This window comes from Fukomys damarensis, unplaced genomic scaffold (genome assembly GCF_012274545.1).
Source record: "Fukomys damarensis isolate Sample0158 unplaced genomic scaffold, DMR_v1.0_HiC HiC_scaffold_15, whole genome shotgun sequence".
In the NCBI taxonomy this organism is placed as follows: domain Eukaryota; kingdom Metazoa; phylum Chordata; class Mammalia; order Rodentia; family Bathyergidae; genus Fukomys; species Fukomys damarensis.
Window position 1 is genome coordinate 29,583,289 of NW_022900927.1, and position 14,381 is coordinate 29,597,669.

The following is a 14,381-nucleotide window of genomic DNA, read 5'->3' on the forward strand; positions in this document are numbered from 1 at the left end:
TTTTTTTTTTTTTTTTTTTTTTTGGTACTGAAGATTGAACTTAGCTCCTTGTGATTGTGAAGCAGGCAGCAGAACCACTGAGCTAAATCCTCGGCCCCAGAAGCTTTTTAATTTCATATCCCATTTGTTGATTCTTGGTGTTATCTGTTGTGCAGAGGGAGTTTGTTCAGGAAGTTCTTGCCTGTGCCTGTATCTTCAAGAGTTTTACCTATTTATCTCCCAGCAGATTCTTTTTAATATTTACATCTTTGATTCATTTTGATTTTAGTTTAGTACATGGTGGTAGATATTGGTCTAGATTCAGTCTTTTGTGTATAGCAGTTTTTCCAGCACCATTTGTTAAAGAGGCTGTCTTCTTCCAATGTAAGTTTTTGGCCCCTTTGTCAAACAACAGTTAGCTGAATGTGCTTGGATGTGTTTCTGCATTTTCTATTCCATGATCTTCATGACTGGGTTGGAGGGGTTGTTTTTGTTTTTTTTTGTTTTGTTTTGTTTTTGTTTTTGGTACCGGGGATCAAACTCGGGTCCTTGCACTTGCAAGTCAGGCAGTGGAACCACTGAGCTAAATCCCTGGCCCCTACCATGCTGTTTTTACCACTGTAGCTTTGTAGTATAACTTGAAGTCCAGAATTCTGATTTCTCTTGCCTTGCTCTTGTTACTCATGATTGCTTTTGCTGTTCTGTGTCTTTTCTGGGTCCCTATGAATGTTAGGATTTTTTTTTCTCTAGTTTTCTGAGGAATGCTCTTGGTATTTTCATTGGGATTGCATTAAATCTATATGTCAGTTTTGGAAGTGTGGCCATTTTGATTATATCAGTTCTGCCTATCCAGGAACAGAGGATATCTATCCATTTTCTGATATGCTCTTCTATCTCTTTTTTCAGCTCTTTCACTTCCTAGGTTAGGTTAGCTCCTAAATACTTATTTTTTTATGCTACTGTGCAAAATATTTTTCCCTAATTCTTTCTCAGGGAGTTTGTTGTCAGTGTACAAGAATGCTATTCTTTTTTTTATGTGTGTGTTGGTTTTGTATCCTCTATGCTACTAAATTTGGTTATTCTAGGAGTCTTTTGGTAGAATTTTTTTGGTTTAACTGTAGAGGGTCATGTCATCTGCAAGTAATAGTAATTTGACTTCTTTCTTTCCTATACATATCCCTTTCATTTCTTTCTCTCTCTCTTTTTTTTTTTTTTTTTTCATTTCTTTCTCTTGCCTGGTGATTTTGGCTAATATTTTGAGAACTGTATGGAACAATAGTGCTAATAGTGGACATCCATGCTTTATTCTTGATTTTGGAGGGAAAGCTTTAAGCTTCTCTTCAATTAATATGATATTGGCCATTGGTTTTACATAAATAGTTTTTATCAGATTAAGATAAGGTTCTTCTGTATCTACTTCAGAGTTTTTATCATGACTGGATGTTGGATTTTGTCACAGGTTTTTTGTGTGTCACTTGCGATGATCATGTGATTTTCGTCTTTGTTTCTGTTTATGTGCTGTATTACATTTATTGATTTGCTTATGTGGAACCATCTTTGTATTGCTGGGATGACTCCTACTTGTTCATGATGAATAGTCTTTTTGATAATTTATTGCATCCTTTTTGCCAGAATCTTGTTGAGGATTTTTATGTCAGTGTTCATTAAAAAGAGTGGCTTGTAGGTCTCTTTTTTGGTTGGGTCCTTTTCTGCTATTGAAATTAGAGTGTCTGATTACTTCTTGTTTCTGGAACCTAATACCAGACACAACTTAAAGGAGAAAAGGTTTATTTTGGGTCACAGTTTATATAGAGGTTTTAGTCCATAGGTGGCTGGCTCCAAGGCAAAGTGGCATGGTAGAAGAGCATAGCAGAGGAGATTTGCTTGTGGCATAGCAGTCAGAAAGCACAGGCAAGAGGAAGGGAGATAAACTCTTCCATGCCAGACTACCTGTCCCAACCAGGCTTCCTAAACCCCATTTAGCTATAGGTTCATCAGTGGACTAATCTATTGATGACTGTCACCGCCCCATGATCCAATCACTTACCCAAAGCCCTACCTATGATTGCATGAGGCTTTGGGGACATCTACATATAAACTATAATGTTCCTCCCTGGCCCCCAAAAGACTCAGGGCCATCTCTTTATGCAAAATGCATTTAGTCCATCTGTAAGAGTTGCCAAAGTCCTAATATTTTCAGCATTGCCGAAAAGGCCAAGTTTGAAGAGCCCTCTGATAGATAAGACAAAACTCCTAGCTGTGAGCATGTGTAAAAATCAAAAGAAAATTGAGCCCTACTAACTTGCAAATACAAATGCACAGGGTAAACATTCCCATTCCAAAAGTGTGGAAATAGGGGGATAGAAAGGAATGGGCCCAAAGCAAGGCTGAAATCCAGTGGGGCAAACATTACATCCATAGCTCCATAACCAGCACCTGAGGCAATCTGTGGCAAGATGTGAACTTCAAAGGCTTGGGCAGCCCCACACCTACAGCTAATGGTTGGAGCTCTCATGGCTTCGTTCTCGGGCTGGTTTTGCTCACTGCTTGTGGCTTTCCTCAGATGTTATATTAATATTATTGGATAGCTTCTTCTAAAGTGCCTTGCCAAATAAAAGTTACCAGGTATTGGATTGCTTGTCTCTCCTTTTGGAGTTGGAGCCCAGGTTCTTGAACAAAGAATTAAATGAAATGAGCAAAAAGCATTGGCAAAGTTTATTTGAAAAAGTAAAAGTGAAGGGAGAAACTGGCTCTGCAGGGTGAGTTTGGGCCAAATAAAAGAGGAAAAAGCAAGATAAAAGTACACCTCTTCTGCATGTGTGTTCCAGGATCTTGTAATTAAAGGGTCATGCCTACTTCTCCAGCCAGTTTGCCATGACCTAGGCCAGTTCCACATTCTTGGCTTTTCCAACTTTCTGAGGTCTCCACTCTACTTTTAGCTTCACACTCAACAGTTTCACACACTACACTGTCGGGGACACACTGCCTGGCCTCCCAGGCCTTCTGAAATCTGGCTAGAAGCCTCCCTGACCCAACTGTTGCATTCTGCCTGCTTGTAAAACCAGTACCATGTGGATAATGCCATGGTCTACCACCGGCTTGAGCAGTAGCTGAATGCATGAATCTTACAGGTAGTTGCAGAGACCTCTGGCCTAGATGGTTGAGCAAGTTGAACAGGATCCTGAGGGTTCACCTTCCATTCCTTAGACTGAGGTCCTGGGGCTCCTAAAGCAAAAATTTGAATCTGGGAAGGCTGAGGGTCATTTGGAGTCCTTCTATACCTTCAAGGCATCTTTGTATTGTCCAGATTTAAAATACTTGACTTCTTTTTATTGCTCCTTTTTATCAGCCAGACTGTCCTCTGCTCCATCTGCAAAAGCTCCAACTTCACTGGAGCTTCCTTTCTGGCCAGACTAAACCTTTCTAAATCAAATCATTCAGCTATACCTTTTGCTCTTGATTCCTGTGGTAGAGCTTGCTGAATGCCTCCAACCATATCCATACCACTGCCTTAAAATTAGACTTTTTTGAAATTGCTTCTACCCGGGCCAAGGATTTAGCTCAGTGGCCCAGCACCTGCCTGACAAGCACTAGATCCTGAGTTCAATCCCTGGCACCCCCCCAAAAAAAATTACTTCCATCAGATTAATGAGTTTTAGGGCCTGAGCAAAATATAGACACATTTTCTGCCAGAATTTAACACATTCCTGCTGAAACCTCCTAAACCTGATCTCTTCTGTCTGCATTTCTATCAGCATTCTGGTCTTCTGAGCTTTAACCAGAATCATCCATCAAGCTCAGTTTACAGCATTCTAAGGCTGCTTCTCCAGCTTTGATCTCCAAACCCTTTTAAACTCCTGCAAACCAATTCCAAAGGCTGAGCCACATGGTCAGTAGCATCACAGTGAAAACCCCACTTCTGCGTTACCAAAATCTGTCTTACTTTCTTGTTGCTAGGACACAATACACGACACCCACAACTTAAAGGAGGAAAGGTTTATTTTGGCTCACAGCTTGTAGAGGTTTTAGTCCATAGTTGGCTGGTTCCAAAGCAGGGTGGCATGGCCAAGGGTCATGGAAGAGGAGGTTTGCTTATGGCATAGCAGTCAGGAAGCAGAGATCATGACCTTCCAGGTCATGCCCCCATTGACCCACCTCCTCCAACTAGGCTTTACTTCTGTAAACTCATCAGTAGACTAATCTAGTGTTGAGTGTCATGCCTCTGTGATCCAATCACTTCCTGAGCACATGAGGCTTTGGGCAGGACATCTAGATATAAAACATAACACAGAGTAATGTTAGCTTCCAAGAATGGCTTTGGCAGTATCCCAGCCCTTTTAGTTTCATTAAAGAGTTTGAGGAGCATTGACATTTGATCTTTCCTAATGTTCTTATGGAATTCAGCAGTAAACTCATTGAGACTCGGGTTTTATTAGTTGGTAGGCTTTTAAAATTACTTTTTTAGTATCACTGCCTGATACTGTAGTATGCAGAGTTTTTATATCTTCCTGGTTCAGCTTTCTTAGTTCAAATGTATCTAGGAATTTCATCAATTTCTTCTAAATTCTCTATTTTATTAGCATAAGGTTCTGAAAGTATTTACCAATAATCTTATGTATTTTGGCAGAGTCCATTGTGATTTTGGCTTTTTCATTTCTAATTACATTGATTCGGAGATTTTCTAATTTTTAGAAAGATTATCTAGAGGGTTGCCTGTTTTATTCTTTTAAAAAAACTAGCTTTTCCATTTAGTGATTCTTTGTATTTTTTTAATTGTCAATTTCATTAATTTTTGCTCTAATCTTTATAATTTCCTTCTTTGTTGTAGCTCTAGATTTGGATTTTTGTTTTTCTAGGATGTTGAAGTACAGTGTTAGTGTCAGGCTTGACCTGGTAATGAAATGGTTCATGAATAGGCTGTTTAACTCCAAGCTACAGTTTGACAGGACACACACACACACACACACACACACACACACACACACACACACACACACACACACACACACACACACACACACACAAACAGGCATCAAATGCAGGTGCTGTCTCCACCCAACAAAAGCCATGCTATCTTGGACACAGAACACAGGATGGTATGTTCCTCATGGAGAGATAACAACTACAACGTAGAGCATCTGTTGCTTTGTTTTTGTTTTTGTTTTTTTGTTTGTTTTGTGGTAATGGGGAATCAAACTTAAGATCTTGTGCTTGGGAGGGAGGTGCAGAGCAGCTGAGCTAGATCCCCGACAGTACAGCATCTTTGCAATGCCAAGTTACCTGAAAATATCCACACACTTGCCTCAATTTGCTGCATGGACCTCAACCACAAATATTTGCTGTGACCCATATACATGATAGACATGCTAATCCTCTCTTCCATGCCCTATAAAGCTTTCTGCCTTTTATTTGGGGCTGGTAGCCTCTTAGTTGCCTTTATGCCACCTCTGCCCAGGTGAATAAAATCTGTACCTCTTAGCTTTTACTAGCCTGCTCACGTGGTCTCATCCCTCTGTGGTGTTTGTTATAGTTAGGTTATTTGGACTTACCGTTTCTGTGATGTGAGCATTCACAGATAAAAACTTAACTTTTAGGACTGTCTTCATTATATCTCATAGGTTCCACTATGTCGTTCTGGCATTGAATGCAAGGAACAGTCTAATTTCTTTGATTTCTTCTGTGACCCATTCATTATTATGGTTATTGTTTAATTTTCAGGTGTTTGCATAATTTCTGTGGTTTTTCCCCCCCAATGATTTTTAGTTTTATTATACTATAATCTGTTGAGATACTTGGGATAATTTCAGTACTTTTGCATTTACTTAAGTACGTTTTATGGGTTCACGTGTGGCATATATTGAAAACCCCATGTGCTGCAGAGAAAAATTTCAATTCTCTTGTTGGGTAGAGTACTCTGGATATTAGGTCTATTTGGAGATTTGATTCAACTCATGTTTATTTGTTGAATTTTTGTCTAACTCGTCTGTCGGTGACAGGGAGTATTGAGGTGTTGGTATGTATCTGATTTTTTTATGCCCACTTGTGTTTATGAAGTCGAGTGTGCCACATAGTTTGTGGTGCATATATATTTATAATCGTTATCTCTTCTGATCAGTTTTGATTTGAAATTCATGTTGTCTGAAGTTAGGATAGCTACTCTTGCTTTTTTTCTGGGTACCTGTTGCTTGGAATATTGTTTTCCATCCTTTGATTTTTAATCTGTGTATTTCTTTTGGATCAAATGTGTTTCTTATATGCTGCATATTGTTGAGTTTTGTTTCTTGATCCATTCTGCCAGTCTAAAACTTTTGATTTGTCAATTGAGAACATTCACATCAAGAATTAGTACTGGAAGAATAAATCGCATTATTTTCCTACTGCTTACTACACACGAGCTCACTGCTCACCCTGCCTGGTGTATTCATTCTATTAGGGTTTTTGGCATTGTTGGCTTTATAGTCTCTTTCTAGGGTATCCTTGAGAATTTTTTATAGTGCTGGCTTGCTGGTTATGATTTTCGTGAGGTGCTATTTATCATGGAATTACTTTATTTCTCCACCAATTTTGAAAGAGTTTGGCTGTATATATAAGTCTGGGTTGGAAGTTTTAGGGCATGAAACACTTTCCTCTAAGCTCCTGGCCTTATTGAATTCGTTGTTCAAAGTATATTACTTAACTTTTCCATTAAATTGCCTTTAGCTACTCTGTGTGTGTGTGTGTGTGTGTGTGTGTGTGTGTGTGTGTGTGTTTGTGTGTGTTTGTGTGTGTGATGACCATTGTGAATTTTAAGAAAAGAAACTTGGCCGGGGATTTAGCTCAGTGGTTCCTCCACCTGCCTTGCAAGCACAAGGTCCCAAGTTTGATCCCCAGTACCAAAAAGAAAAGAAAAGAAACTTACAGGTAGGATGTATAGATCTCCATTATAATATATATATATATCAATCACACACATTTCTATTATTTTTCTATACTTTGACTTTGTGACAGTGACTGATAAGTGCAGATGAATAAAGGGAAAAATGATACATTCCTACAGGTATTTCAATAATTCTACTGGTATGAGGGACTACAAAATTTCAGAAAATTCTGGCACTGATCATAGTGGGTACATTGCAACATTGGTATTGTTTTCCTTGCTTGCTTTTCTATTAGTATTCTCTTTATTTTAAACTGAGTTTAAGAAAGTATCCTTAACTGTGTTTGGTGATAATATAGATTTGGTATTGTCTTTACCCAGGCTGAAAAAATGGAAAAACAGTGTAATTGAACTTAGTAAGCAGCTAAATGGTTCTAAGAAAAAGATCATATGGTTCTGGGATAAAGGCAGTTATGGATGATGGCTATAAATGGTGAATCTGTGGTCCTGACAGTCTATAGAAAGTAATATAACAGTAATAAAGTAGGAACACTACAAAGGTCTTAACATTCAGAGAGCCATGAAATATCTTTAAGCAGAGCAAACTTGAACCCCAGGCTCAAAGATGAGATGAGCTTTCCATTTGCTTCAGGAAAATTCAGCCTTGGATACGTGGGGGAAAAATGAAGACAAAACTCAGAGGAATCTAGACTGGCCGCATGGAATAGCCTGCTGATTGGAGTGATTAGAAAGAAGTGGTCAGGCCTGGAAGAGAGATTAATCAAGGTTTATGTGAAGAATGTGCGGTGTGATGTTGCCTGAAACTTACACATGTGTTTTGTGCCTCTTAAGAGTCCCTCCCAGCTACAGCTGTGTGTTCTAATGCTGTGCGAACTCTCAATAAGCCAGGTTAGGTAAGAATAGGGTGTCAGGTGCTGCAGTACTCTGTAGAGAAGAAGAAATGCTCTTGTTCCTTCAGAGTTGGTTTCTGAATAAACAAGCATCCAAGTGGAGTTGCAGAAAGTTACCGAGGGCAGCTGTGATATAATCCAACCAAGAAGAAGTCACTTTAACCTATTTCTCCAGCTCCTGTTTATGAGTGCGTGTCACACACACAGTGTTAAGCAGGAAATATTTCTGAAAAACAATTTTATTGCTTTGATAGTCTTAATAAAAATTTCATGGGTGGAATATAATTTTCAATCTATTAGGCCCTGGAGACACATGAGTTTCACTTTCAATTTCTTATTTAGAGAATAATTTCATTTTTTATACTGTTAGGGCTTTTATCTTTTGATGTGTATTTTTGCCGTTAGTGTATCACAATGTAACTTTTAATTATAATATTAAAAAATAGTCTTCAGAATTCCAAAATGTATAATTTGAAAGAAATATGGAGCAGTTGATAATTTAACTTTAAAATAAACTTGAATGCTAGTACAAATTACTTTTACCTAAAGAATGCATGACATTCTGTAAGAAATATAAATTGCTATAGCTAATACTAATAATACTGTTCTTTTTTATTAGAAAACTGGTGACTTGTTTGCTATCAAAGTATTTAATAACATAAGCTTCCTTCGTCCAGTGGATGTTCAAATGAGAGAATTTGAAGTTTTAAAAAAACTGAACCACAAAAATATTGTCAAATTGTTTGCTATTGAAGAGGAGGTAAGTAGTTAACTTTTAGTTAATCTTGTCATCATGTTTATGGTTGTTATGATTTAGGAGACACAATCTAATATTATAAAAAATGATTTTAAAACTGATGAAAATCAGGGCTCAGACAGCCATATTTTCTGTTCACAGGTTTCTTGAATAGAGATGGCAATAGAAATAAAATACAAGAAAAGAATAGATAAAGCAGTAGAAATAAGATATAAGAATGGAATACTATAAGAAATATAGTAGAGAGTTTGTTACTTTGCTCATTGCTGAGACAAAATACCCAGAGCCCAAAGTTATGGGAGAAAAGGTTTATTTGGCTCACAGTTGTAGAGGTTTCTGTCCATAGTCGGCTGGCTCCAAGACAGGGTAGCATGGCAGAGAAGCATCACAGAGGAGAAACAATTTATGATGGGCAGAAGCAAGGAAGCAATAGCAAAGCAAGTGAAGGACCTTAGCAGCAGCTTCTCCTTTTATATTCTTTCTAGTCTATCAGGATTAGGGCAGAGCTAAACCACTCAGTGGAGTAATTTAGTAATCACCCACCCTTAATCCCAATATCACATACTCTAAATCCAGCCACCTCTGAAAAAGCCCCACCTATGACCACATGAGTCTTTGGGGGAACATCTAGATGCAAGCTATAACAATTACTGAAAGAAAAAAAAAAGAAAAGCTAACTGAAGTTAAATTGATATAATTATAAAAACAAAGAGAAAGTAAACAATACAGAAGCCTTTGTAAAAAGAATAATCTAGTTAGCAAGAGATTAATTTATAAAGTTGAATTACAAAAGATACAGTTCATTTTAGGGAGAAATAGTAAAAGTAAGAATAATAGGAAAATAATCAGAAATAACATAGACAAGTCTATTTCAATTGCTTAATATATGAATAATCAATAAAATCCACTTGGAGAAACAGTTTGGTAGTTTATATTCCTAGTGATAGGATTTTTCAATGATTATTTTTTAAATAACTAATCAAATGTAACTATAAAGATGTTAATTGGTGCCCTATTTATAATACAGAGTGGTTGAATAAATGAGTACAAGTATAATCGTGTACACCTGTAGTCCCAGGTATTTGGAAGTTGGGGCAGGAGGAGGAGGATTGTGAATTTCAGGCCAGCTTAGATAGGATAGCAAGATTTTGTCACTTATTTAAAAAAGAAAAAGTTCAGTAAGTGAAAATATGTGATCAATTTATGTATACTCATTTAAAAACAATTCTTTATTTTATAATTTTTTAAATAACTACTAATTTTTAGAGAAAGTCAATTTATAAAAGTGTTTTGGGGATATGTAGGAAGTATTATAAAAGGAAAAAAGAAAAGTTGGGAATAAATAATGGGTTTTAAGACTAAAATTTTTAAGTGTCTAAATTAGCTTGGACCTTATAATCATTGTGCATAATGGCTAGTTATTCAGAGTTAGCCAAACTTAAGGTTATAAAGTGTATGGATTAGAACACCCAAAGGAAGAGACACGGTAGAAAATGAGAAGGTTACAAATGTAAGTTTTCTTGTCCTGAGACACATTAGCCTTCTAGTATTGATGTACAGAAATATTCATGGAGAATTGCCAACTAGGAAGGCCTACCTAAGCCCTTACAATACAGAGATTACTGGATGTCCATCATATATTGCCTGCATAGCTTATCTTTAGTCTTCAGTGCTCTCTATAGGTTTGGACTCATTCCTGCAGTGTCCATTTCTTTTGGAGGGCAAAGCTGATAAAATGTGTCTTAAAGTCTCCATCATAAATCACATTGTTATTTGGCGAAAGCTCTCAGATGATAAAAAAAACTCTCCTTCCAGATAGGACATTTTAGAGACCAGAAATTGCTTCATGGTAGCCAGTCCAAAAGCCAGTCTTCTTTTTGGGTAAAGTTAATTCTTCATTATGCAATAGTTGAGCAGTAACCAAAAAGGGTATTTACTATAATTTTAATCACCTGGAACCATATGCTATTCTGTAAGAAAATCAGAACTAAAGACATTTATGCAATATGATGTTATATATAGTATGAACATTATCTATTGTGTGATTTGACCCATATAAAAAAGGCTGAAAAGAAAAGGAAAATTAATATAATTATCCCTGGGTGATGGAATTGTCTGTTTCCAAAATTTTCAATAATCAATATATGTATAATCATTTAAAAACAATTTAGTTTTTTATTTTAAATTTTTAAAAATATAACTACTAATTACTAGAGAAATTCAAATAATTTATAAAAAGTGTTTTGGGGATATGTGGAAAATATTATAAAATGAAAACAAAAAGTTAATAAATGGATGTTAAGACAGAAATTTTTAAGTGTCTAAAATTGGCTTGGATCTTACAATCATTGTGTATTATGTAATTTGATAGTATTTCCTTTTCCCAATAAAGCTGTTACAGTATTGATGATGCATCTTATAATCAATGGTACGTTAAAATAAAGGTTTAAAATAAATCATCTCAGGTGCAAATGAGCAGACCTGAACTTTGTTGCAAGAAGGAATACTCAGCATTTCTGCCACCCATTTGTATTTAAGGCTAAGACTCCATTCCTTGAGGTAAAAAATACTTGTCAGGAGACAGATTTCAAGTGTAGAAAGTTTATTAAGAGAACTGTTGTTCTAAATGTACTATTATGCACAAGAAATTAAAGACAATTTTAAGAGAACCATTATAACATTGTAACTATGATTTTGTGATCTAGACATAACCAGTTTTCTCTGGTTTTTCTTTCAAAACAAATCCAACTTTCTTATATATTAGGAATTTGGAAGATACTAATTGTTATAATGTGAACAGATATCTTAGTGAATCCCAGGTGAACCAATTCAAAGTGCTTTCATCATTGTACCAAATCTTACATTTAAATGAAATCAGCTAAGTATTGCCATATAATTGAAGCTTATTGTTTATATTGATTGACAGTCAGTGATTTTTTTTTTCAGACAACAACAAGACATAAAGTACTCATTATGGAATTTTGTCCATGTGGGAGTTTATATACTGTTTTAGAAGAGCCATCTAATGCCTATGGACTACCAGAATCAGAATTTTTAATTGTTTTACGTGATGTGGGTATGTTTATTTATATGATTTTATATATGTAATTTAATGGCATTGAATGAAAAAACAAATTTCTTGCATGCAAAATGAAAGACCTTTATACAGTGCTGTCTAGTAGATATGACCAAGTGCCAATAAAGAAAAAAACAGATAAATTGGACTTCAGCAGTAAGAACAAAGTCAGACACAAAAGGCCACAGTATCACGATTCGTTCATGTGAAATGTTCATCTCATAGAGACAGAAAGCAGATTAGTGATTGTTGGGGGCTGAGTTGGGGAATGGTTGCTAATGTGTGCAGAATTTCTTTTGGCTTGATATGAATGGGTTTTATTTGGGCTATGATATAAATGTTCTGAAGTTAGTGGTAATAGTTGTATAAGTCTGACTACTAAAATTACTGAATTATATGTTTTAAAAGATAATGTTGGGGGCATTTGTTGTAATCAGCAGGATTGGGCAAGGGAATACATTAAATACAGGATACATAACTTATAATGTTATTTTATGATAATTACCCAGAGTCAAATGCAAGGAGTGCAAGAGATTAACCACACACTAGAAGCCCAAAACATTCTACTGAGGGCCTGCATCCCAGCAGTTTCCCACACAAGTCCAACTAAAGGCTTCAAGTCCATGGCAATTTCCTTCTTGAGTCCAGCCAGTGGCCTAGAGCCCATGGCAATGTCTTATGTTTATCCATATTGAGGATCTGTACCTGGAAGGCCCAAAGGCCAGTAGTGGAAGGCAGAAAATCTATGCTCCTGAGATGAAGGATCTGTGCCACCAATCTGAGGGATCCACATTGAAGCCAATAAGTGGTACTCATGGTAAAGATCAGAGCTCCCCTGATGAAAACAGCAGCCATTCCCGGCAACAGCAGACCCCAAGCTCCCCCTCAAATCAGAGCAGCCTAGTTCACATCAGGAAAACCATTGGCATCAAGCTTCTAGAAAAACAACAGGCTAAGATCTTCCCCTCTGGTTCTCTCTCTCTCTCTCTCTCTCTCTTTTGGTTTTTTTTTTAAGACAGGGTCTCACTATGTAGTTTGAGATTGACCTGTAACTCACTATGTAACCCAGGCTGGTCTTGAACTCACAGCGATCTTCCTGCCTCAGCCTCCCGAGTGCTGGGATTACAGGTGTGTGCCACCACGCCAAGCTTCTGGTTCTCTTTTTATGGCTATTGGTAGCAGTCTTCAGGTAGATGCTCCATGCCCAGACACGCTGATTCTGTTCAGCGGGGGGGTTACAAATTGACCATTAACCCACTACAGCATTATACCTCAAAAATGTGCACTTTCTTTAAAGTACGTCAACCAAAGGAAGTGACTGTCTTCTTGGAAAGAAAGGAATGGGAAAAGGCTCATGATCTAAAGGGGATATAAATTTAATGGGAATTTTGACACTGAAAGTGGAGTGGAGACCATTTGGGAAACAGTAGTGTGCCGGTTTGGTTTGGTTTGGTTTTGGTTTTTTGAGACAGGGTACTATGTGGTTCAGCTTGGCCTTGACTTCTTATATCCTAGGCTGGTCTCAACCTGGTAGTGATCTTCCTGACTCAGCCTCCTGAGTGTTGGGATTACAGGTGCCCAACTAGCTTGTTTAATCAGATAGGTATGATAGGTAATTAATTGATGCCTTCCTAAGTATATATTGGAAACCCTGAGTATTAATGATGATACATTGATACGTTCAAACATTTTTTCATGAGTTGAGTAGGGGCATTCTCATCCATTGACTATCAAACAGATGTTTGACGTTATCAGTCAGTGACATTGTCAACCAAAATAGCTTAATTTCAGCAGGGTGGCCACCTTTGCTCTTAAAAAGACAAAAGAAAAAATGGACTGTTTGGAATAGTACCAAGCATATTAGAAATATATTGTTCTGGAAAAAGTCTAGCACTTTGCCCTCTTTCTGTTTGGTTCTAACTATTTATTGAATCCAGTTTACTTTATATGACTTATTTTTCTCAAGGTAAAAAATCTAAAACTGGTGAAAGATTGTCTTTCTAGGAGTCTTTGTTATTGTTAAATTTTATTACTCTTAAGTTTTACATATGTATGTGTATGTATAAATTTAGAAATTCACATACTTAAGACATTTTGTTATGTTTTCCTAACAGTGTTTGAGAGATTGGCCAGGCACAGTGGCTCACGGCTGTAATCACAGCACCACTTCAAGAGATCACAAGTTCATGTCCAGCCTAGGCAATTTGGTGACTTAGCAAGACCATGTCTCTAAATACAAAATTTTTTTAAAAGGCTAGGTGTAGAGCTTAGTGTAAAGATCCTGGATTCAATTCCCAGAACCCCCAAGAGGTCTCCTTAGCTGATACTGGGTGAAATGATAATTGGACCACCTTATAACACAGTTTCAGAAATAGTTTGAGTGAATATGAATGTATAAGATCAATGAATTTGGAACATACACGTACACATAGACACCTACATCATGATTTCGCTTTATATTTATTGTTGAAGTGGGTGGAATGAATCACCTCCGAGAGAATGGCATAGTGCACCGTGATATCAAGCCAGGAAACATCATGCGTGTCATCGGGGAGGATGGACAGTCTGTGTACAAACTCACAGATTTTGGTGCAGCCAGAGAATTAGAAGATGATGAACAATTTGTTTCTCTTTATGGCACAGAAGAATATTTGGTAAGTTATCTACCACTAATTACAATTCTAAAAGCTAGATATAGGTTTATATTATCAGGTAATTGGTCAACCAATTCACTATAAAAGCTAATTTTTATGACAAAAATTGAAGTTTCTTTTCTTTTCTTTTTTTTTTTTTTTTTTTTTT

General features: G+C 36.8%; 1 protein-coding gene across 1 annotated transcript in view; it reads left to right on the forward strand.

The window, feature by feature from the left end:
- Tbk1 (TANK binding kinase 1) overlaps positions 1–14,381 on the forward strand; it is a 58,739-nt gene that overhangs the window by 6,329 nt on the left and 38,029 nt on the right. The window contains exons 3-5 of the mRNA XM_010644523.3: positions 8,366–8,506; positions 11,450–11,579; positions 14,052–14,233. Coding sequence (XP_010642825.1) covers positions 8,366–8,506; positions 11,450–11,579; positions 14,052–14,233 — 453 coding nt within the window. The remainder of the gene's footprint in view (positions 1–8,365; positions 8,507–11,449; positions 11,580–14,051; positions 14,234–14,381) is intronic.